This window comes from Corvus kubaryi, unplaced genomic scaffold (genome assembly GCF_017639235.1).
Source record: "Corvus kubaryi isolate FWS band 111438036 unplaced genomic scaffold, C.kubaryi_AGA036_p1.0 37397, whole genome shotgun sequence".
Taxonomy (NCBI): domain Eukaryota; kingdom Metazoa; phylum Chordata; class Aves; order Passeriformes; family Corvidae; genus Corvus; species Corvus kubaryi.
The window spans coordinates 11,040,019-11,064,559 of NW_024581136.1; the positions used below are offsets into that span (position 1 = coordinate 11,040,019).

The 24,541-nt window shown below is 43.7% G+C and overlaps 1 protein-coding gene across 7 annotated transcripts in view; it reads right to left on the minus strand.

The window, feature by feature from the left end:
• Nucleotides 1–24,541, minus strand: part of LOC121671299 (LIM domain containing preferred translocation partner in lipoma) — a 333,806-nt gene that overhangs the window by 109,683 nt on the left and 199,582 nt on the right. For all 7 annotated transcript variants that reach the window (XM_042042722.1, XM_042042721.1, XM_042042717.1 and 4 more), the window contains one exon: nucleotides 19,554–20,228. In XM_042042722.1, coding sequence (XP_041898656.1) covers nucleotides 19,554–20,228 — 675 coding nt within the window. The remainder of the gene's footprint in view (nucleotides 1–19,553; nucleotides 20,229–24,541) is intronic.

Genomic DNA, 24,541 nt, shown 5'->3' on the forward strand with positions numbered 1-24,541 from the left:
CAAGTTGTTCCGTATTTCCCACTGCTGCTGAACACAAGAATTAGGAAATGATGCCCTGTCCCTAACAAAGGTCACAGATGCACAGAGCTGGTCTACCACAACTGCCATCTCCAAGGCACCCTTTTGGTAACGCCACCAAAAAGCAGGCAGGGCAGAGGCTGCCCAGCTTAGATGCTGCATTACAGAGCTGCTGTCCTGTGATGGAGCAGTTAGGGTGGTGACCACACAGTTAAAATTTTGCTTCCAGCACACAAGTGGCCTGTTGGGTGCTAAATGCTTCAGTCTGTCCCCATAACATGACCTGAAACCCAGAGAAATCCATTGGGTCTGAACCTTTCTGCTTAATTTGATCAGATTTGCACTGAACATTCTCAACATGGCTGTCAGTGCAGGACACCAGCAACAGGGAAGGAGTGATGGACCCTCACCATGGACGAAAGTGGGGGGTGGACGTGTGGGGCTGAAGATAAACACCCGAAGGGACCAGTGGTATCCCTGGTCATAGTCATAACAGTCCACCCAGACATCTGAACAGAGGCGGTGGTAAGAAGGAGAAGGGTGAGGACCACAGCAGAGAAGCAAATGAAGCTGCAGACCAAGTGAATTTATAATGGATCTTGGTGCACAAGCTACAGCCAGCTGATCGGGAAGGAAAAGTATAAATGCAATGAGCAAAGCCAAACCTACTGTAATCAAGATCAAAGACAGTATGCTTTGTTGTGCTGGTTTTGGCTTGATCCATGACATTTGGACAGTTTCAGAGTAAATTAATTAAGGGGAAGGCAACAACCTTACAAGGTAACCCAGGGATACTGGGAAATTGGTACCAGCACCAGCATGAGTTACTGGCTGAAGAACAGCTTGGCCATATCAAAGCTCAGGGAATAGGCAAGTGACACCTAGGAGGTTAATCTCTCTTGCAGATGGATCACAGGGCCCTGCAAGGCACAGCACCCACATATTTCAGCATGACCAACCTGGCAAGCTGCAATCCTGTACGATTTAAACAAAACGTGGCTCTTAACCAATAGATTGAAGGTTGAGAAATCTCTGTGCACGGCAGATGCCAGAGCCCGCAGCCAGTGAAAGTTCTTATGCACTAGAGGACATGGCTAGACCCAGCTTTGGGCCTGAAATGACTGTGACAGGAGCAGAATTATTTTCTCTTATCAATGTACTGCTGTTTCCTGCACCATGTGGTTAGATCAGTGCAGGTGACAGTGCAGCTGAATGGTGACACCGCATACCACAAAGATTAACTTCTCATAGCTCTTCGTGGGGCTGAAGAGGTGGAATCTGACCTCAGCTTTCATTTGGTCAGTCTTAGATAATTCAAAAGGGCTACTAAATGAGGTGCAGAAATAACAGAGTTATCGTCCCTTGCTTGAGACCACTGCAGTCTCTCGAGCTCAGAGCTCGGCTCTAGTAGCCAAACCAATGTGTAAACCTCATGTCTGTAAAAACTGTCTCACGGGCAATAGGAAACTATGCTTCATTAAACAGCAACTCAGCAGCTTGCACATGTGCTGTGTTTTGTAATGTAACAGATTTAGGAATAACAGTGTCAAGTTTGGAAAAGTAGAAGTCAGGAAGATTTCTCAAAGCTTTTGACAAGGGGGTTTGCAGTCATTTCCCTGTGGTTTCTTGTTTCTCTCACACTTAACAGAGGAGATGCATCCTAGAGCTCTGTCAAACACCCTCACAGTCACTCTTGCCTAATTCTGAGCACTGAGGTTCCTAAGTGCTGTCCTATGCAATAACCATTCCAAAGCTGCTTTTGTTTGTGGTAGACATGAATCCTTCGTGTCCTGCTTTCTCTGTGTCTTCTGTTCCTTGGCTTTGCTTTGCTCTGGAGCAAACAGGGCTTCTGGGCTTTTTCAAGGCTTGCTCCTCTACTTCGGTCAGAGTTTCTGCTTCTTCCTGCTGTAACTTTCTGCCTTCTCTTCTTCATCCAGGAAATTTTATCAATGGTTCAGAGGACAACACATTAACTTCTGGAATGACTGCTGGACCAAGACCACGCTGTCCTATTAACATTTGTACACTTTACTTCTGTAAAGCAGTGTCTGTAGCCAAGAATTACAAAAAATTGAAAATGTGCAGGCTCTTCCATATGCAAGATTTCTCTGCCTTTTATTTGTGTCTTAGGTGCTGTAAAGAAATAAAGAGAAAATATTTCCTTTGTTCTTCTAAATGCTGCAGGTTCTTCAGGGTCTGCCTCATAGCCAGCCCCAAATGGTAGCAAATGCCGTTCATGTGTGCAGCTCTGGAGAAACTGAGCTCAGCAATGCATCCCTGGAGGAGACTTTTCAAAGGGGGATGCAAAACAAAGTGCTTGACCCCCTTGTTATCACTGGTGCCAATACATCCTAATGCCACCCTCCAGGCCAAGTCACAATTGTTAATTTTCATTACAGGGCATTGTCTCCTAAGCTCTGGGCATCCCAAAACAGGCAAGAGCATCTGGGTGCGTTTCTTTTGAAAAGCAGGTGCACAGGCACAACTTCTGAATGCTGCAAGTAGGCAAGAGAAAAATAACATTCCCTTTTTTGGAACTTATTTTCGGTGGTTGAACAATTCACAAAGAGAAACTGTTAGTGCAAACACTCAAAAGGTCAATCTCTAAATAAACAGAGAGAGAGAGTGATGAAAGGGGTTAGTTGTTAGTAATGAAGCTGAGATGATCACAAGTCAAAAAAAAGCAAAGCAGCAATGAAGTCAGAGCACTGTGAGCATGCTAGAAATTTTGGCAAGATCACACGTGAAGATACGAAAAGCAAAAGTTACACATTCCTCAGCCTGAGATAAAACATGCCCCAAAAAATTCTTCTTTACTTTTCTTTGTCAGCTACTTCCACTCAGTTTAGGAGGATCAACAACCAGTTTTGCACTAGAAATGAGCATCAGCTCTCCCCACCTAAATGCTATATTCATACTAAAACAAAGGATGAAAACAGACCTACTACACAAATCTTGTTTTATCTTCATGCCTGAACAGGATTTCCCTCCAAATTAGATGAACATTTCCCCCTGACAAAATACCAGTAAAACATGGTGTGCAGTTCACATTAAAAAAAAATCTGCTCAAAGTCAATTAAGAAAAAAAACATACAAAAAAGATGATGACAACATTAGACAAACAGTAACAGTTGAAAATATTTAGGGAAACTTTGATGATGTAAATACTGTCCATAGGTTTCCTATTTTACGGTGTTTGCTTTTGGGACTTGCTTGTTTAGCAGTCATGTGGCAGTGGCACATTGACTATAAATACGTACTTTACAGAAAATGCAGAACTGTAGAAGTTAGAGATCAGTTCTTGGCTCTGAGGTGAAATTGAAATCTTATTACACATCCCAGTTAAGGACTGGTTTTCCTATAATGGGCTAAGCTCCAAACATCAGCACAGTCAAAATTTGGCTCTATAGTTTGTAGCTTGACCCTAGGTAAACCTCAGGCAGAACCATTTGCGGTTCAAAACAAACAAATACAAAAGTCCCTTGATGTTTCTGAGTCATCACACTGCATTTGTTCAATTTTCAAAGGTGAATTTGTCTCAGTCGGTCATAGAGCTTTTGGTGGGATTAATAAGTGCTTTGTGGCTCAAAGGTGATTTGGCACTCAGGACACCACTCCTGTGCAGGGAGGACCTGTGTGAAAACAGCCATGTGTTCACATCACAGAGCCTTGTGCAAGGCTGAGAGGGCTGTCTGCAACTGCTTGGAGCTGGGCCCCAGCTCCTGAGAACAAGGAGAGCACTTTGGACATTCCTGTGAATATCAAACATTTGCTAAAAGGGCAGGACCAAATCTTTCCTCACACACCAGTAAAACCTCTCTGCCCTCTCACTCAGTGCTGTATGTCTTGTCCTTTTCCTGCTGGCACCCATCCAGGACAGTGTAATTAGAGGACACATGGCGTGACAAAAGCAAACGATATGTCAAATATACACAGATCACAGCCCCAGCTGAACAAGTGCCAGTGTCCCAGCACAAACCAACAAAGGTGCTTAAGAAAGCCAGCAGATCCCTAGACACTGAATGACAATAGAAAATTCTCCAAAGCAAAGACTGGGACCTAAACAGCTCATGCACTGGTGGGGAAAACAGCAGGTCTCTCAAGAAGCTGATCTATACACAAGGCACCAGCAGATTTGCAAATGACCCATATAAAGAGAGCAATGGATATATGCAATGGCATTCCAGAACACAAGATAGCAGAAACTGCTGTGTCTTGGTTTGGGGAAAAAATAAAAAAAGGAAGGACTACTGCTATTACTGATCAGGATGCTGAAGACACAGGAAAAGAAACAGCAATGAACTTCTGGGATCCACTACTACTACAACAATATAACCAAGACAAATACTGCTGGACCAACAGAGCATCAAACATGATGTAAGTTTGGCCCACTCTTGACCTGTCACCTTTAGGTTAAAACCTGCTCATGTTAAAACAAGAACAATGAGGGAGGGAAATGTTGAAGGTCAGCTCTGCAAGGTGCTCAGTGCTTTCACCAGAAGCCAGACAGTTGTACAAACTCCTTGTTTGTTAGACAATGCAAGAGAGAGATGTAGAGCGAGAGGGAATACATGTGTTTATGAATCAGCAAGTACTAATGTGTGTTGTGGTGGCAAGAGAGGGAAAGCAGGGAGAGATCAAACAAGCAGGACTGGCTATGCCTTGAGCTATACTGAAAGCTTTTCTTGAGGTTTGCTCTTTCAGTGTCATCCACAGGAGGAATTCCAGGCTTGCTGCAATGTCAGGCTGCCCTAGCCTTTTGACTAAGACAAGGTAGGGGATAAACTTAGATGCTGTGTGGGCAGCGCTGTCCCTTAATAAACAACACAACCAAAGGATTAATTGAGATAATGTTTTACTAAAGGCGGCTGGTGACCGCTGGCTGTCCCCTTTCCCTTGTGCTCTGAAACAAGCAGACAATGCAGCTGTGCTCTGCTGAGCAAACACACATACACTCAAACCCACCCTGTTTTCTCTGCTCACTGCCCCGTGCCTGTGCATCCCAGCCAGACAGGCAATGCCATTCCGAAGCATCACTTGAAAGACATCAGGACTTCAGCTCCTAGGCTTCCCAGCAGTGCCCAGCAGCTCCCAGGAGGACACACAGACATGGCCTTTTCCCTCAGAAATTCTCTGAGAGCCCAGTGAAGCAGGAACAAAGGAAAACTGAGAGACTCACTGAAATTTGGATTTGGCGGTTTGGATGGCCTCACACAAAACCCCGCAAACCTTACAGGTGCCATTACAACTTCCCCTTTTCAGGGGAAGCACAGACCACTGCATGTCAAAACCTCTGGGTTCACTTCCCCCACTTCAACACCACTTTCTCTTTGGACTTGGGCATGTTAATTAACCCAAACAAGGTTTGGTTTTTGCATCTGCATGATGAGTTCTGTCTGTTCAGAGGCATTCTTATGGTCCTTCGGTGCTTGAGCACAGTAATGTCCAGGCTTCTTCCCTTGGGCAAAGATTCAGTGATCCCACCAGAGTTCCTATGAGAGGAGAATGAGCCACCTGAATTGCTCGTGCCTGGAGCAAGCAGGTTGATGGGGGAAACCAGTGTAAAACAGCTCATCCACAGTAACCCCCAGGGAAAAGGAAGGTAATACAGGGTCCAAGCTGTCAAACCAAGCTGGCAAATTCTTTGATCAAATGTGCTAAAGGCTGAAATTAGGCCACTCAAGTATGTTTTGGTTAAAAACAACACATTGTACATATTCAGCTGAAGGCCGTAAGAGTCAGTCCTCAGTGTCAATACTTTAAACTTCGGGAATAGGAGGCACAAAAGAGCAGAAATCGTGGATGATGAGCCAACACTGAGGACATGGGTAGAGCTCTAAAAGTGTTATTACCCAGCTGATATTTGTCTGTACTCATGTGCATGCATCTGGGTGTTAATATCCCACAGCAAACCTCTGACTAAACATATTTCAGCAGTTCCAGGTTGCTTCTTTTTGTCAGATAGGTTTTTGTATTCATTCTTGTAGTCCCACAATTTATGAGTGCTCATGTATCTCCCAGCACTGAATCTCTTGAGCTCCTGCCAATCTAGATTTAGCCAGTGGCAATCACACAGGTCTGAGGAAAGCCACACACCTTGGCCGAGGAATTGCAGTCTCCTGCAATTCAAGTAAAAATCAGTGTCGGGGAAGAAAGGCATTGGCAGAACAGCTGAGGCAGATATGAGCTGATACAAAACCATGAGTAACAAGCTCTCATCAGCAAAAGCTCAGTGTAGCTGCCTTGCTCACTGTCATCACAATGCTCTGGACCCTGTATACTGATCCTTGTATATATTCATCACTGAGGAGGAGTGAACAGCTGCCTCTCGTGTGGAGCATAAGAGAAGCAGGAAAAAACTTTTCTCCAAGAAAAATAGGATGTGAGATTCAGAGAAATCCTTCTGGAAAAAATCAGAAGTAGGGGGCTTGGAAAGAAAGCTTAGGAGGAAGCTGTGTATCTGCAAAATGGCCCAAGTTTTCAACATTATTTCTGCTTCATATCTGTGAGGATGCTTGGTCACAACGCTCCTGATACCTACTTTTGCTCTTTACCTAAACTGCCAACAATCCTTTCTGATGCGTCTCACATCACTGGTGGTGTCTGTTTAGAAACAGCCCCAATCACTCACAGCCCACTCTGAATGCTATACCAAACCCCCCCAGAAATGGATGGGTTTCCACCACAGGGTGTCATTTACTTGAGCTGCTCTGTTACAGCACTCCTCTTCCTTCTTCTTTACAAGAACGCACACACAGATATCTTCTTATATGGGAAGTAAAATCTCTGTTTACTTAGAAACAATGTCTCATGAAAGAAAGTACTGAAAAATGTTAAGGCTGGTAACCAGCAGGGATAAGGTGTTGATTCCCCTAGGGCTAACCATAAAGTCACTGTTGTACCAGAAGCAGGTTCAATGTGTAATTGTTTTAGGCGGGCAGGAAATAAGAGAATAGAAAAGGCTACTCAATTATTTACTCAGTCTCCTAGCTGTTGCTTGAGAACCTCAGATGACAATACTATGTTAACCTCTGCTCTATACTCCTAGCTGTTACTAAATCAACAGAGTTGCTCCAAAGTCAATACTGCTGCAGTGACCTCACTCTGGTCCAATATACATACCACAAAATTATAACCTGTACATTACAACTCAAGAGCCTTCATAGGATACATCAAACTCACTGCTAAAATGTTACTTTATACAAATTCTGTATATGTGCTTCATATATGTGGCGTCATATCTGCTGTGGCATTTTTGGATGTCTGCTTGTTTTCATTCCTGGTTTCTCATCTCATTCCAGCAACAGCTGGAATTACTGTACAGAGATAGCCTGACTCCAGCTGCAACACAGCTTCTTCCATAAATGAATTTGTTTTAAAGCCTTCTAAAACCAAATGGGGCATAACGTGGCCACCAAATGTCTGAACCATCCCAGACTGAAGACCAAAGGAAACCAGTTGAACAATCCTGAACACTGGGCAACAACATTTATCCCCTTCCTCATTTCCTACATTATTTGCATCTGGTTGCCCATAAAACATGCAGATGCTTCAGTAACAGGAAAGCTGAGGATGTCAGTAGTCATGCCTGATCTCACTGGCCTTTCCCCGTGCTTGGCAACAAAATAAAACAGGGACTTAAGCCATGGTGAGACACTGCCTATTTCTGCTCTAAGCACACACTCAGCACATGGGAGAGTGGGCCACATTCATCCTAAATCCTACCAAAGCCCTTAGACCCAGACAAGGTCACAGCTCTGCACTGCTCCTCGAGGAATGTATATACTTTACTCTCCTAATGTTGACTTATTCAGAAAAACCATATGACTTGATTAAATAGCTCATTCAGCCTTTTTATCTGCCTCGCACAGGTCCTTGCTTTCTGTCTGTCACCAAGGCAGGAGAAAGCCATGAGGCTGCTACCCATGTGAGCCTGGCTGAGTTACTTTCTCCCTCTCTGAGTTTGGGGAAATGACCATAATAGCAGGATATTGCCATAAACTTTTCAGAGGCTTTGTGAAGAATTTAGTTGAGATTCGTAAGAGAGCTCTGACAATATAAAACACTACATAAATGCTAAAAGTTAACTGGTTTTAATAACCACAGGTTTAAGAGAGATCTTTCTTTCATTTCCATACAAAGGTGCAGAAATATCCTTCATTTCAAATAACCACTGTGCCTGCTGTGAGAGGCTCTGCACATGATTTTCATTGCCTTTCACACAGAAAATAGGAACACTACTTTGCATTTTTAGACTTTAAAACTAATTTGCAGACAATCAAGTCTTGAAACCCCTACTGTGACACAGAGGTAAAACATTATACCTGTTTTAGAGAGGAAACTAAGAAGGAAAAAGGTTAAACCACCAAGTCTAAAGCCATAAAGGAGACATTTGAGAAATCAGGCATGCTAGTAAGGTCTATCTAGACCCACACTTGCTCACTTGTTCTTTTTACCAAACAGTTAACTCTTCTGCTCCCAAGGTTCTAAACATCAGAGTGCACACACCATACGGTGAGAACAGCCACTGCATTTATCTGTATTACCACCATATTTAATCTTCTGCAGATACTTCTGTTGACCACAGAGTGTGCCTGGAATTGCATGAGGCCACTTATTCCATTTTCTAACGTGTGGCAGTAGAAAATTGTTGACGACTAAAAGTTAACCAAACATTTATTTTTAGAATCCAAGTCCAACGTTGTAGTGTCTGGACTCATAACTACCCATTTCTCCAACATTAAGCTGAGCTACCACATGAGAAAATTGCTAGAACGATAGTATTTCCAGGGCACATTGAGTCACTGTCCAACATCTAAATTGGGAAATAAAATAATTTCTCAGCAACTGGCAGCACAGTGGGAGGCAAGGCTTGCAGGAACCCAGTTTGTGTTGAAAAATTCTGGTTTTTACTTTAAAACAGGTTCCTCAACATTAAACATGAGGTTTGTTTAAATTCCCAATGACAGAAAAACAATTAGGTTCCATGGTATTGAATTCTTGTCATTATCCAGTATTTAGAACAATTATTAAGCAACACTAGCAGAATTATAATGATGATAACCAGGGAGCAGCAACAGCAGCATTGTGGAGACTCAGAAACAGGTATCATTTTTTGATCTGATCCATCCTAGAGATGTGCTATAGTCCCTACCTGGGGGCTCTTTCTGACCAGTCCATGTAGAAAGATGCCTATGAACCTCAACCCTGCCTACAGCAGGAATTCCCAGCACAAGTGAGACCACCTTGGCTTGCTTCCTCAATGGCCCATGGAGAATGCTAATGTGAAAGGGTAAAAAAGTCTCTAGGGCAGTGGGTTTTTTGCCTTCTCTAATTTGCATAGAATTGGTTTTTTCTCCCTTGGACGTGCGGGCCCCACATAATGAATTTAAGCTTCTGACAACAGGGTTTCCTAGATCAGGGGAAGTACGGATCAGAACTAATTTGCTGACGGTTGGGATTTGCATGGTGAAAGCCACAGATCTCCTGTCCAGGATAGCCTCTCTCCTCGAGAGGAGAAGCTGCCTATGGTGCCTCAGTTAACAATTAACTCCTAAATGGAAGCAGAAGGGTTGATGAGGGTGATGAAGGTTTAGGACTGCATGTCTTTGTATCCTTTCTAAAAGGAGAAACAGATTGTTTCCAGCCACCACAAACTTCCATTCCACAAACCTCTTGCTCTGGCTGTTACCTTGGGGCAGTGGCTTCCAAATGCTGAATTAAGAAACAAACAAATTAACTGTTTTGCTGGAAGGTTCAAGAGAAAGTCTGGGGCAGAGTCAGAGGTTGAACACATCCCCTCACACAGCAGCTCAGAAGACAGAAGACAGCATGGGAAAATCCTGTTCTAATACTGCTTTTTTTGCTGGTAATGAGGGTCTCCAAGACTGCCAGCTCAATTGGAGAAGAGCCCTGGAAACTCTTCTGCTTTGTCAGCGACATGGTCTCAAGCAAAGCCCTGGTCTCATCTGTTAAAGTACAGTCTGGATGTTTTCGCTAGCATTAATCTAAATTTCTAAACAAACACCAGACCCTACCAACTTGTGTAATGGTGAGGAAGTTAATTTTATCTGAGATGTTTGGGTTTCCTCCCCTCCTTTGTCTCCTACTTTAAATTGATGCCATCTCAATTTAAAAAAAAAAAGGGCGGGGGGCAATTTTGAGCGCTGCCTGTAGATATGCATTTGTATGCATTTTCCATCTTTTAACTAACAAACAGGAGGGGGAAAAAAGTTAATTTTGCTAGCAGCCTGCTGTGATATAAATAAAAATAATAGGTACATTCACAGATTTTGAACTTTTTACAGCCACTGCTGCAAAAAGCAATTTTAATTTATAACCACGGATTCTTGCAAAACATATAACGAAGACATAATAAAATGGAATGTTTATCCTGTGGCTCCCATTAGACCTCTTCCGTTCGATGGTTGTAACTAATGACTTGTTTTTCCACTTTTGTATTGGAAGCCTTATTATTGGGCTGCACAGAGCATACCTTATTTGATTTCCCTAGCAATGTCTGCACCTCTTGCTGAAGCCTGCAATTAGATGTTCATGAAGTAATATTAAAAAGCTGCATAATCACATCTGTGGTCAAAAATTAAAAAAAAAAAAAATAAAAAAGCCAGTAACAAGCCAGCTCTGTTTGTATAATATTATACTGAGTACAATAGACTAATGTTCACTCCAGTGCATGTGTCCTTTTGACTAACCACTTCTATCTGACAACCTTTTTTTGGCAACAGAACACATTGTACTTTTTGGATAATTGACTGTGGAATATAATGTTGTTTATTCAAAAGCAGGTCACACAGAACCGAGCTTCCAGTTGTCTTTATCCTTCTACCTTTCTTATCTTCATGCTGTTTAAATTTATGCTGAATTTCTTTTAATTACACATATGGTTTTAATTCCTGTTCTGTATTTATTCAGTAGAAGGTGACCTGATGGTGAAATGGTACAGAAAGGTGGGAGGGAAGCTGAACTCAGATTTGAAAACTACATTTGGACACATTTACTGGTGAGCAACCTCACGAAGAAACAAACACAAGCACGTGCACTCCCAACACCCTCTGGTACCTACAGGGCCATGTTTGCCTGCAGTACAACTGCATGGTTTCTCTGTAATGAAAATTCTACTAGAAAGGCTCATCCACCACTTGCTCAGTGATCTGGAAATTCTACAGCAGCAAAAGGCCTAATTTTAAGCCTAAGCCTTGGAGGACAAAAAACCCCAGGGAAAATGATGTAAAAACATGTAGAAGTTGTGAAAAATCTAGATGAGGGGAAACGCAGTTGAGAAAATAGGTTCAGGAGAAAGTTTTAACTGATGTATTCAAATGAGGTCATGCAAGAATTGCTGTGTTTCTAAAGCATCTTTTTGGGATGCAGCCTGTGGAAAGAGAGGTCACAAGTAAGTGTTGTATAATAGGCGAGGGAAAGGATTTTGATGCAGCAAGGAACAGAAAAGTAGCCTTATAACACAAGCTGGAGAAGATGAGATGCAGAGCACCTTTCTGATGCTGATCATCAGATCAGGAAAACACAATTGTGACCTGAAATTTTAAATCTGCAAGATACACATGAAATTGAGGTTTACAAGAATACAAATGTTGCAGGGCACTTCCTCATGGAGACTTCTTCTGTTGGCTGACTTGGACTGCAAAATAAAACCCACCAGACTTCCTGGTGACAGCCTAGAAAGAATCCACCAGTGGCATATACACAGCAGGAGCTTCCTTGTCCACTTAGGCCATTTTTCTCCATGGAAAAGGCGTGAGTTTGCACTTTAAGCTCTATTGAAGCAACAACAGAAAAGAAGGGGATTCATTTAATGAACAACCAGCTCTCATAAAGCTGGAGGAAACCCCTGAAAAATACATCCTTCAGGTGTTGGTAGAGTCTAACTAGGCAATAACATGATGAAAATTATGATAGCTAATCTGCTGTGCTATAGCTCAGGTGTGGTTCCATTTTACTGATGACTAAACTAATCCTAATAAGTGAGGTTAAGTTACAGCCATTTCATTTGAGAAAATTTTCTTTGTTTGTTGAGAAAAATATTTAATTGGGAGGATGAGTGATACTGACAGTAAGACTAATTCATCTGTCTGTGCTGGTGCTAAACCACACTGTGGAAAATCCTTGCTAATGCTACATTGATCAGCTAACACGTAGCAGCTCCACTCTTCTAATTTGTTTTGTGTAGCTGACTTTAGATGGCCCATTTCAACCTGGACTATTTTGAGGAGCCATGTGAAACTAAGTCACTGCCCTGTTAGTGTGGATAAAGAGGCATACAAATATTACTCTGCTACAAGCAAGACGTAGTTCATCTGATATTTTTTCCAGCAGAGAGAATACACTGCGTCTGGAACAAAGAAGAAAATGTGACTGGAAAGTTTAGAGCCCTTAAATTAATTCCCTAGACAAAAAGTTGAGGCATCATACTCATAATATCATGTTATGTAACTTACTCTGGAGCCAGGCAGCTACTAAGTGAAATAGTATGAGTTATAAAAACAAAATATTGTTGTGAAAACAATTTTACAGCTTTATAATTCACTATTATTTTCATTTAGGAACAAAACTGTCAGTGTAATTGCAGATTCTGTTTGCCTTGCAGGAGTTCTTTCAGCCTGTGATAGGAAACCTCTCTCTTTTTTTTTAACTTTTTTTTCCTCCCAAAGGCTGCTATTAAATTTACTATATTATGTTTCTTTATAGTTATTCAGAGGTAAATCTTAACAGGAAGCCCATTATGTGGAGGCCAAAGTTAGTTTAACACAAGAACATTTATGATCAGTAAATGTAACCGTATATTAGCAACTACTTCATACCATTACTCTTGGATGAAACAAGTATTATACCAGCAGTCATTACAGACTACGTTGCAATCTTTACAACTGAATATCTATTTTTGGTGGGACTCTATATGGCTGGCACTGCTCATTGTGCACCATGATAGTTTTCTAACTTGCCTGCTCATTCTACTAGGCTCAAGAGCCTATCTGTGTACAACCATGCCTATCCATGGAAAAATGAACCATCTTTTAAGCTGCGCACAGCCCCTACACAAAGTGGTGCTTCAGTAACCAATCATTACTATTTTATCTGTACATGCGCCATTAAAAACTGGATTAAGACCACAAATATGCTTCACAGAGGTCAGTGGGAAAATCACCCAAATATAGAAAGATCCACTCCAAATGACATGGCCAAAATAAGACATCACCCAAAGCTATGTTGTCACTGTGTTGCGAGCATAGTGACTTACCACTGGCATTACCATCAAGTCATAAGCGTTTCACATCCAACTGAGGCAGCCAGAGACCTTCTCACCTCAAACAGAGGAGCCATCCAATGACACCAGGATGCTCCTCATCTCCTTTTTCTGCCCAACTCTCCTAATCAATTTGTGCCTAACCTTGGACAAGTTTCTCTACCCATTCAAGTTCTGCCTACGTTCCAATAAACTTGACAATGACACAGAGGTTATCTGACAGAAGAACAGCTTCCTCACACGCTCTGGTGCTTTGGCTTTGAAAGAGTTACAATGTGGTTGGACTCGAGTGTATTTTAAAATGGAAGGAATCAGCTCCTCCAGTAATCAGCAGCACCATCACACAGAACAGCCACAGCCTGCCTGCAAATTAATTAAGTGGCACTCACTTTTATGGGTGCTGCTTTCTGTACTGAAAGCTGTAAAGCAGTAGCAAGGCCAAGCATTCTTGTCTCATCATGCTACAGACCAGGCTGCCCCGTAGAGACCTGAGCTCAGGCAGCCCCAGGGCTCAGGCAAGCCCCAACTGCCTGGAAACCAGCCAGCCTCCCCTTCTGATGCTATGTAAGTATACACTCAAGCATCTCTTGATCTCAGACCCAAAATTCTTGTGTTAGCCTGTAACATGGTCTGGCAGTATCTCTCAAGGTAGACACTTGGTTGTCAAGAGTTAACCAGCACAGAAACAGAGCCCTTGATTAACTTCAAGGTTGCCCCATGCCTTATCATGTGTGGAGGCATTGTCCTCAGCTTATTTTAAGAAGGAGCAAGAAAGAACATCCAGGTATTATGCCAAAAGCCTCTTTCTCAATTATTCCTCTTATATTTCTAACCCATTGTGGCTGACTAAAGGCTAAAACTGCAAAAGCTGCATCCTGAAGCTGTAAATTTAAGTTGCTTTTTCAGTATATGCTGACCTGACTTGCTCCTGTAACTGCAGGCTCCCTGTTATCTTTAACTTCAAGGTAATTGTTTGGCAACTCTTTGTTTCATTATTTCAAGAAAACAATTCAAATATATGACTCCTAAGAGAAAAAACTGATTAATTGCTCTGTCATCAGCTGGTTCCTGCTAGTATATGGAGTGCTTAAATAATAAAAATATAATACAAAGAACAAAGAGTTAAGTTCTCAAATGAAAACGTTAAACACATTTCAAGCCAAGAATTGGCCTCTTTCAAAAGTTTAGGGTATAAACCAGACCGTGTCAGATTCCTGCACTCAGGATAAGGACACCATTCTGAAAACACTTCTTTGCATCTCTTGCCAGCACCTATTCACCTGAAAAAACCCACAAAGATTTTCATGCAGAGATTTATAATAACTTGAAGAGGAAAACATCATTCTCAATGTCACAGCAGTACAAGTCCTAACTCTGAGCTTCTCATCTTATTGTTAGACACCACTGCCTTCTTTCCCCTCCTCCTCATTTTAAGAGAAGCAACAGTATTTAATTTAATCCACCCAGAAGCAATGACAGAGTCAGCAGCTGATATACAGCTAGTGCTGGTTAGAACTCTGAATTACTGTTTTGTGAAGAATGTCAACATTTTGACATTTGTTGCTATTCTCAGGGTAGAAAGGAACTGCATATTCATCTGGAAATTTTGAAATGCCACACTGAACTCGCAGATTCAACTCTGAATTTCAGAATTTCACCTTCTATTTCATTTTACATTAGCTTTCAGTCTTTTTAAATTCATTAAATGCCAAAGTAGAATATTTAAAATAACCCTTTTTAATTTTACTGTGTTTTGCTTTGTTTTAGCATATTAAAACTGTGGGAAGCCACTGTCCCACACTGACAGAAAACCAACTTCAATCATCATTTTACACTGTCTCCAAGTTCCATCCATTGAAAATTTTCGATACGTGACTTTCGTGAAGAAGACACTTGGGTGAAGACATAAAATTCTGGGTGAGAAGACACTTTGGGGGAGGCAAGCAGTGCAAAGCAAGCTGCCTGCCTTTCACCACAAGTCAAAAGCAACACTAGGAAGGAATATATCCCTGTGACAGCAGGAGGGAATCTGGCAGACTGATTTTATTCATCTGCAGAGAAGGAAAAATTTCTAGTTGCTAAATTAATAGCAAACAGCAAGAGAATTAGTCTCAGTTCAAACACAAGTGCCGGAGGTATCTCCTTTATGTGAGTGATGGCAGACTACGAAATTTATTAAACCAGTACAAGAGAAGTGCATCAGTCATAGCGAAGGGCACTGGTGAGCATATGTTTCTGAGGCAAAGATGAAAATTCCAAGAGAATGTCTCCATCACAGGTATTAAATCAGTGGAAAAACTGACAAAAGCTGAGTAAAACGAGAAAACAGCGAGCCATCACAGTCCCTTTTGGGCACTGCAAGCTGCATGAGACCGTGTCAGGACTAGGTGCAGCAGGCAGCAAAGAAACCAAAGAAACCACCTCCAGCAGTGCGGAAACCACGCGGTGGCTGAAGTCCGCTAGTCACGAGCGGCCACCACCATCTAAACCACGTCACAAGCATGAGCAGCCTCACGAAATCCTCCTAATTTACAGTTGTTTCCCAACTTTTCATGGCGCTCACCTGGAAAGGCTGCGAAACTGAAGGGCTATCTGAAGAGGAGGCCATGCTCCATATGCACTGATGCCTCTATAGGTGTGAATGGGGATACTGGGACCCATGGCTGGTGTGGGCTGACCAGGTTAAGGAACTCAGGCACCTGTGCTGTGTCTGAGAGAACAGACATTGCTCCCTTTCTTCTTCCAGCAAATCCGCAGCAAAGGAACATGGATTTGGATGCTGTACTAAATCAGAGCTGCAAGACACTTCTGTCCTCACCAAACTGGTAAATCGCTCTCAAGAGATCAATGTTTTTGTTAAGATTTCCACCATTCTGGACCAGAGCCACAAAGCTGTCTCAAATGGCTTCAGTGGTACCCAGCCGGGATGTTGGAAACATGCAGATCCCTTCAGGAAGGAATGTGGCTCCCAAAGCCTGTGAGTAGAATTAGGAGAATAGCTGGGATCTGAGATCTAGGAAGAACAAACCTCCCAGAGCCACCCCTCAAATACACCAGGAGGTACATGAGGTACCTGAAAGGTCCACAAATCTACTTGGGAGATGTGATAGTGTCTCAAAAATGCTCAAACATGACCAAAACAGTGAAAGGACCTAGACCAATCTGAAGATACGAGAACTCAACAAGGGTTTTCAGCATCTTAACCAGTCCAGCACAGAAACATTTAGTGATAGCAGAGCTGGTCAGTGGTGGGAGTTTATCGACCCTGCTTTGGCCACAGGGAAAAGTTCTGGGAATACTCCCCGTCAGAAACTGGCTTTGTCATATGTCTACAGTGGACATCTTGGTGCCAGAAACGAGGGTACCTAATGAGCCACCCTGGTCTTGTGCCCTCTGCCCCTTGGGAGAGGAGAAGTTAAGAGAGAGGCTTCAGATTTTGACTTGCTCTGAGCGGGCACAGCACGAGCATGAGAGGAGCCAACTGTGTCATATGGTTCTGTGATGGTCTCATGAGAACTCTGCTGCTACTCCTACAGAAGTCCCCACCACCCACCATCCTGAGGTTTTTTGGCTGTTGAAGCACATGAAGGTTTAAATGAGGACATGCATTCCACCAGATCATTTCCTAACTGGGACTTGGGCACTAATGCTAGACAGCGTACTGCAAAAGACTAAAATGCCTAGAGGCTTCACATGCATGACTCTCACTCCATAAGTGGCCCAAGGACAGAATGCAATGTGGAATTGTGTGTGAGTAAAACTCATTGTATTCAGCAGGCTTTAAGAACCAGTACAGATTATTTGCTGTTCCCATACCAATCCAGATTTATTTTGGATCAGCAGCGACTTCAACATGATTAGTACACAACTAAAAACACAGAGCCACAGTGTCATGAACCTCCTCCTAGCCAGAATGCCAAATATAAAACTTTTTTTTTTACCCTTTAAAAACATGAAACAAATTTAATGAAAAACTTTACCTCTCACAGTGATGGATCATGGTATATGTTAGAATTAAGGACCATGAACTTTTAATCTGAGATGGATTTGCTACAACATCCTTAATAATTTGCACACAAACTGTGTTCAAGATTAAGAATGCACTTTTCTAAATACATTTAGAAATTGTTTGATATTTTAAAATCATCCCCTTGCAAGAAGAAAAATTCCTAAAGGTCATCTTACATTTTATGTGATACGTATTAATGCTTCTTACCCTTTCTGTTTCCTTAACTGAAAGGTTTCAAACCAACCTTGAAAAGGCAAAACACAACAAAATGCAAAAGCGTGTGTGTGTGTAGGAAAAGATGTTAAAATTCACACGATAGCCAAGTCAAATTACAGTGACAGTTCTCCCTAACAGACATCTGGCTATAACACGGTCTTTTTTTTTTTTCATTTTAAATAAAAAAATTCCCAAAGTTGATTTTATGAATGAGTTATTCTGCAAAGGAAGAGAATGAGAACAGCACATGGTAAGGCTGGACAACACTGCTTTAAAGGCAAATCCTGACACCAATATGTTACAAAAAATTTGTAAGCTCAAAAGTGAAATAGGTGAGAAAAGAGATATTTAGCAGGCTGGAAGAGAGAGCAAGTTTCTGGAGGGATCTACCATCAAGCAGATGATAGTCTGTTCTGCAGAAGAAGTGAAATTATTTTTTATAGAGATATTTATGAAGTATTTCTGCATGTGTATTTGCAAATGCCATGTGCACACACACGAACATGTATATATAAATATATATAGGCATACATGAAACCCCAAACTTGAGCTAAATTAAATTGTTCCTCCAGCTTTGTAATGCAAATGAGACTAACAGGCTTGTGCTGTTTGTGGTTTGAGATGATTTGCGTTTCCATAGAGATGCTGACTGAACTACAGTTTTTAAATTTTTTATATATATGCCTACTTGTATCTATAAAAGTCTAAATATGGATCTGCTGTACCTCAGCATTTCCTCAGTGACTCCACTGGAACCACAACAATTTACATCAGTTAAGGCTATGTGCAAATTTTGTGTCTTTCACTACTTTCCAGTCTAAGCTATTCCAAGTACCTGCAGAGCTGAGAGTTTATTGCTCCGTGCCCTGCTTCAAAGCTTCTTGTTAAGGAAGGGGAAGAAAAGAGAAAAAGCAGTTTCTTAGCTGCTGGCAGATAATATTTCAAGGACTTCTGTAATTTCTTGCCCTCTCTAAACTGCCTCAAAAAGCATCTTTGTCTTCCAAAGTTCCCACTGTCAGGAAACCCAGAATTCAGGGAAGACCATCTGTGTGCTGTTAGAGAAGGAAATGACAAAGGGACAGGCTTTCTGTTATGTATCAGAAGCTTCTTCCCCTTTCCCTGTGAGCACCCAAAAACTCAAGAGCACGGATGTGCTCAGACGTGCCAGGATGGGCCTGGGCAGCAATGGCATCATTGCCTCCCTGCCTCACCCTTGGTGGAACCTTAGCTCGTCATATACAATGCAGGCCCCACAAAACTAAAACACCTCTGTCCTCCCAGAGCCACATTAGAGATGGCCACCAGCAGAATTGGCAAAAGCCAGCCAAGATTAGCTTGGGTAGAGAAACCAGGCAGACCCACCTTAACTTCCTATTTCAAATTGACTTCACTTTGTGAGGTCCAGGCACTGGTTGAAGTGGATGGGGGCCACCCAGTGTACCAACACCGGAGAGGAAAACCAGAGCCGAGCTCTGTGGGGACTCATTTCCATGTGGTTTCAGTGATAAGTGATCTTTGAACAGCGACAAACCAGAGGACAACCTCTGCAATCACTCTGAACCACAATCAAAACCAGCCTCTCGTGTACCTCCAATCTGCCTGAGGACAGGGAGCATGAATTGTTGAACCAGGGATGTCCACAGGCACACGAAGCAGCTCACACTCAACCTCTTACTTCATCTTGGGAGTGCCCAGAAGAAAAGGCGATGCCTTACAAAGGCATGGCCAGGGAGCTCCTTGGGCAGCAGCATGTCACAGGGACAAAGCCTCCTTCCCTCCTGCGGGCTGACATCATGCCTTCACATTTGACAGCATCTCACCCTTTGAGGCCGACGGTTTTTCTAAGCCCCCACAGAGGCTCTTTTCAAAGCAGAGGAGAGTTCCCTATTTCCAGCTTTTAAGAAGTCATATGTAGGGAGACCTGCCCCACACCCCTGATAGCACCATTTAACCCCCTGCCACCTTCCAGGGACTGTCCCAGGCCATGTCCAGCCATGTGGCTCTCCCAGAAATGCCCACATCTCCTACCTTCTGCTTCAGGGTGGGTGGCTGCGGGGCCATCACCGGGTCAGTGATGTAGGTCTTTTTCGTGCCCGGTGGCTGGTAGAGCCCAGGGGGAGCCTGACCCATGGCATTACTTGCAGGATACGCCGGCTCAGCCTTCCAGGAGCTCTGCGGCACGTAGGGCGCTTCGGAGCCGTTCCTGCCGCCGTACCCCCCGTAGTAGGGGTCCTGGTAGCGGCCCTGCGGGGGCGCGTAACCATAGGCGGGCTCGGCGGGCCGGCCGGGCGGAGGGGCATAGCCGTAGTCGGGCCCGTGGGGCTGCGGCGCTCCGTACTGAGGGGCAGCAGGCTGGCGGGACGGCGCAGAGGCGTAGGGCTGGCCGGGCCCCAGGCTGCCGTAGTGGCCGGGCTGCGGGCCGGGCGGTTGGTAGTGCGGGCTGGGCTGCGCCGTCCTCACCTGCACGTTGAAGGCCGGGCGGCTCGGCGTGGAGGCCGTGGCGTAGGAGGCCGGCACCGGCTGCGGCTTCAGGGTGCCAACAGGAGTGACTGGGATGGGCGCTGGCTGCCCCGGACCCTTGGCAGTGGACTTCTTGGTGGCGGTGAGGGGAGGCTGGTTGGGGATGATCATCCGCTTGTGGCCAGTGACAGGGGTGGACACGGATGGGGTGGTGGTGGCGGAGCTGCTCGAGGTCCCGGAGCCCTAGGGAGCAAGGAGAGAGATAAAGGATCAGCAGGACTGGTCACTCAGGCACCAGGTCGAGCAACGAGGGTGGAAATGGGGGTTTAGAGTAACATTTGTGCAGCAACTCAAACTGCTTAGGAGAGCAAGAATAACCTAAGGCCATGCGTTATAAAATGGTAATAGCAACCTTCCCCTGCTCTGACAGAACAGGGACGGCATCGCAGCAGCCAAGCAGAACTGCCATGCATGGCATTTCATCTCTCCTTGGAGGCTTCTCCTCCGCCTCCAAACAAACAAACAAATTAAAAAATGATACATGCAAAAAAAATGGAGACTCACTAGAGGATAATTAGGGGAAACCCCATGCATTCCTGTGAAAATGAGAGTGTTTTGAGAAGGAGAGAAAATGAGATTATAGTCTCTATGGAGACATGAAATTCCTTGGGTCCCTAGAGCACTTGTAGGGTTCTGCCCCAATACAGGAGCTCCTTTGTGCAGGAGGCAGCAGATTGGGATGGCCTACGAGCAGGTCCCAAGCTGTAAGAACAAACTCAGATCAAAGCAAGATACTGAGGAGTCCCTACCCTGGCTCTGCTGCTTGAAAGCCTGGACTGACCCCAGAAAAGTTAAATGCTACACATGCTTCATTAAAGGGCAGAAAGCAGGTCAGGATTTCCAAGAGCTTCAGAAGTCAGCTCCTACCATGGCAGCCATGTAACCCTGCACCAGTGCCCCAGGCACAGCAATGCTGGGGCAGCCAGGGAAGAGGATCACAGCAAGTGCTGCTGCTTCCTTCAATTTGGCCATGGAAGGAAGCTTTGGTGCAGTGACGCTGTCTAATAGGCATATTACATCCTTCAGTCTAATGTACTTGTTTGTCTGGCTCACCTCGCATTCAAATGTTCAAAAACACCAGTGTGAAAAGACATCTTTGTTAAAGAGGTAACAATGTGAAATAGTTTCTGAACAACAGTGATAAACACTCTTCATGTCTTTTCACTAAATCAAAGAAGAGCAAACTTAAATTTCTAGAGTTTAGGATTAGGTAAAATTTCTTGCTTCTCTGTTTTCCTTTATTCTAAAAGAGAATACCGGACTTTTATGCCTTCCATAGAGAGATACATTAAAGCGAAGACATGCAGTTTGATTGCACCTAACATCATAGTTATACAAGGTTATATCTCATTCAAACTTCCTGTACCAGGCTTGATCTCATCCATGATCTGCTCGATAGCCTACAAGTTCACAGCAGCCCAAAGCCAGGCCAGCTCAGTCTTCACCCATGGTTATGTTCACTCTAAGGCATGTGCCACCTTTAAATGACCAGTCTTGTATTTGTCCACAGGTATTCCTGCTTTATGCAGGCACCCTGACCTCCACCTACTGCCCCATCACCCTCTTGCTGGGGAGGGCATGGTGGGGACTCCTCAGGACATGCACAAGCTGTACCCGGGCCAGAGAAATCCTGTGCCTGGTCAGCAGGTGGCGGCAATTAATTGCTGCCAAACCACCCAGAGGGGGCTGGGGGAACTTCAGACACCCTGAGCCTCTGAGGGTTCTAAACTCATCCTCTGTACGGAGTGGGAGAAACTCAACCTCTGTACTGGGTGGTTGTGCCCCCCAACATTTGGTAACCACCTCATACAAAGAAAATAAGCACAAGCCACTCAGCCTCTAGTGCATAGCCTACAAGCAAGTCTACGTGAGGGATAAGGAAGCTCTACCACCCAACTGGGAGCTCTTCCCTGGTGATGTGCAAATACTTTTTTGCTGATGCACCGGTAAAGACCTTACTCCTGCAATCATGCCTTCAGGGCAAACCTCCCACAAGGAAACACTATAAATCAGCAAAAAACGCCAGGCAGATAAGAGCATCAATCTGTGCTGAGGAGTGTAAAAGGTGTGTATTCAAAGGTGGGGAACAATAATAATTCCTGATGGAGGAAAAAAATCTCAATGTATTCACATGCTGACCTTGCTAACAGATCCATGACAAGGCAGCACATAGACAGACTGAAGACATTTTGAAACTGAGAGCAAGGAAGAGCTGAAGCATGTCTCAGCTGAACTGCGAGGGCAGAGACAGGTTAAGGGTCTGCAGCCCTCCACTAATAATCCCTGATTCTTCTACTTCTGAAACACCTCAAGAGAAGCAGGTACTCCTCCATCTCCATCAGAACACAACTGCCCCAGCAGTCATTGCTAGCAAGAAAACTTGTTTTCTGTCAGAATTGTTCTCCCATGTCAGGTTAGCATTTATGCCCGGGAGTGCCAGAAACTTTCCCATTTCCTCACCTATTTCATTCTTGTAAATTACAGTAGTTTGTCCACTTACTGTAATGGGATGAAAGGTCCACAATGCGGCACTGTGTAATTACCAGCAGAAAAGCATTTTTCTTTTCCATGTGAAGAGGTAGAAGGTAGATAATGTTATAAAGAAAATCGCCTGTCTGGGTGGGGGGGAAAGAGTAAACCAAAACAACATAAATGAGCCCTGTTAGTCTCATTCTGTATTTCTGAACGCAGACTCTGGAAGCAGGTCATGCTGGATGCTACTAAAGCTCTTCTGATTCTGTCTCAAGAACTGGGGGACTTTAATCTAACATATAAACATCCAAATAACACTTCACTTAATGTGCTGATGCCAGTCTCCTGCCTGGACTGGAATACACCTTAAGGATGAATGATAACCCCTTCTTCCAAAAAAACCGCAAACCCTCATGGCCTGTGGACTGACACTCAGCAGCTCCTGTGTTTGACACTACAAAGAGGATGAGCTGGGAGTGTCTCCTTCTGCACCAGAATCCAGCGAAGAAAGGAGGCAATTTGGGGGAGCAGAGCCCAAGCTTTGCTGTCAACTCCACAGCGAAGGCCTGAGCTAACAAGTACCGGCTGCATTGTGGCATCAAACCACAGGCTGCCTTGAGGAGGAGGAAGTTTGCATCAGTAGGAGTCCCCAGAGGCACCCTGCGTGACTCATTCTGAATTCCTCTGAGGGCACTGGGCAAGTGTGTGATGAAAGCTGGGGTTTAGGGGGGGAGGTGTAAGGCTAGCTGATGTGGTGTAGTAGAGAAATGGGACAGGCTACAGGGAATCTAACACTACTGGAGCATTGATGATATATGGGGACACAAATTGGTTGTAGCTCTTGAGCAAGGGCACAGGTGAGGTATCACCATAAATCCTCTGCCCTTTTGCCTGCGAGAGAGAAGGGTGGCCACAGTCCAGCCATGCACTCAAATATCACCCCCGACTTAAACCTTAAGATTACTAATGGATTAAGAAAAAACTTTATAAATGAACAGTAACTATGGACAAGATTCCTGCTCTGAGGACAGGAATGTGCAGAAGGATGAGAAAAGAGTACTCAGATACCACTAGAAGAGAGATTTCAACAGCTGTCTGGAAGGCACTAGGAGGATAGGAGGGATGGATGAGGCTATAAAGATGCCAGGTAGATGGAGTAAGGAACAGAAGGCTGGAAAGGGCTATCTATATCACTGGGTACAGTCTAGCAAAACAGATGACTGTCACAAATGTTTCATCCAAGTGAATCCATAGAACTTCTACTAACATGAGGTAGACTCATCCAAAAGCACATCAAAGTGACAGCCCAGAAACATGACAACAAGTAGAAACAGGAGAAAGAAAAAGGAGAAAGACAAAGAGTGAATTCATAGGAGTACAGGCATCCCTTTCTCCAGCAGCTCCTGGACAGCTCATTTCAAAACCATACTGCATTTGCAAGTGATTATCAAAGCCAAACACGGTCTCTGACATCCTCTGAGGGCTGTTTTCAGAGGAAGACAGGCTTTCCTCTGCTCGCCATGCCCTGATGAAACTGTCTGACACACTTCGCAAGTGCAAATTAGAGCCACGCTACTTACCATCAACCCCTTCTTGCAAATTCATATTTGCAAAGAGAGTAAACTAGAAACCCCAGGTGTTGATAACACAGAGTTGTTAAGAGAAACTAGAATAGGAAGGAGTTAAATTCAGAACCTCATCTACCACAAGCATTATAATACAAAATCTTTTTTTTTTTAATGGGAAAGCACAAGAGCCTTGTTTAAACACAGATGGAAGTACCTAAATGTACTGCCTCTTCTACAAATGAATTATCCAGCAGTTCAAATAGAGGTGAACTAATACTGACAAAATCAAGTAAAACTCAATCAATGTGGGAGGAAAAAAACCCCAAAACACTTCTCCTAAAAAAATTTACCATGTATAACCATGAGGGGAATCATTTGGCTTGGCAAATCCTGCCCTGTCTTCTTAAATGCAGGGAAAGTTTATAAACATTTGCAGGAGTTTCTTGTACCAACTGT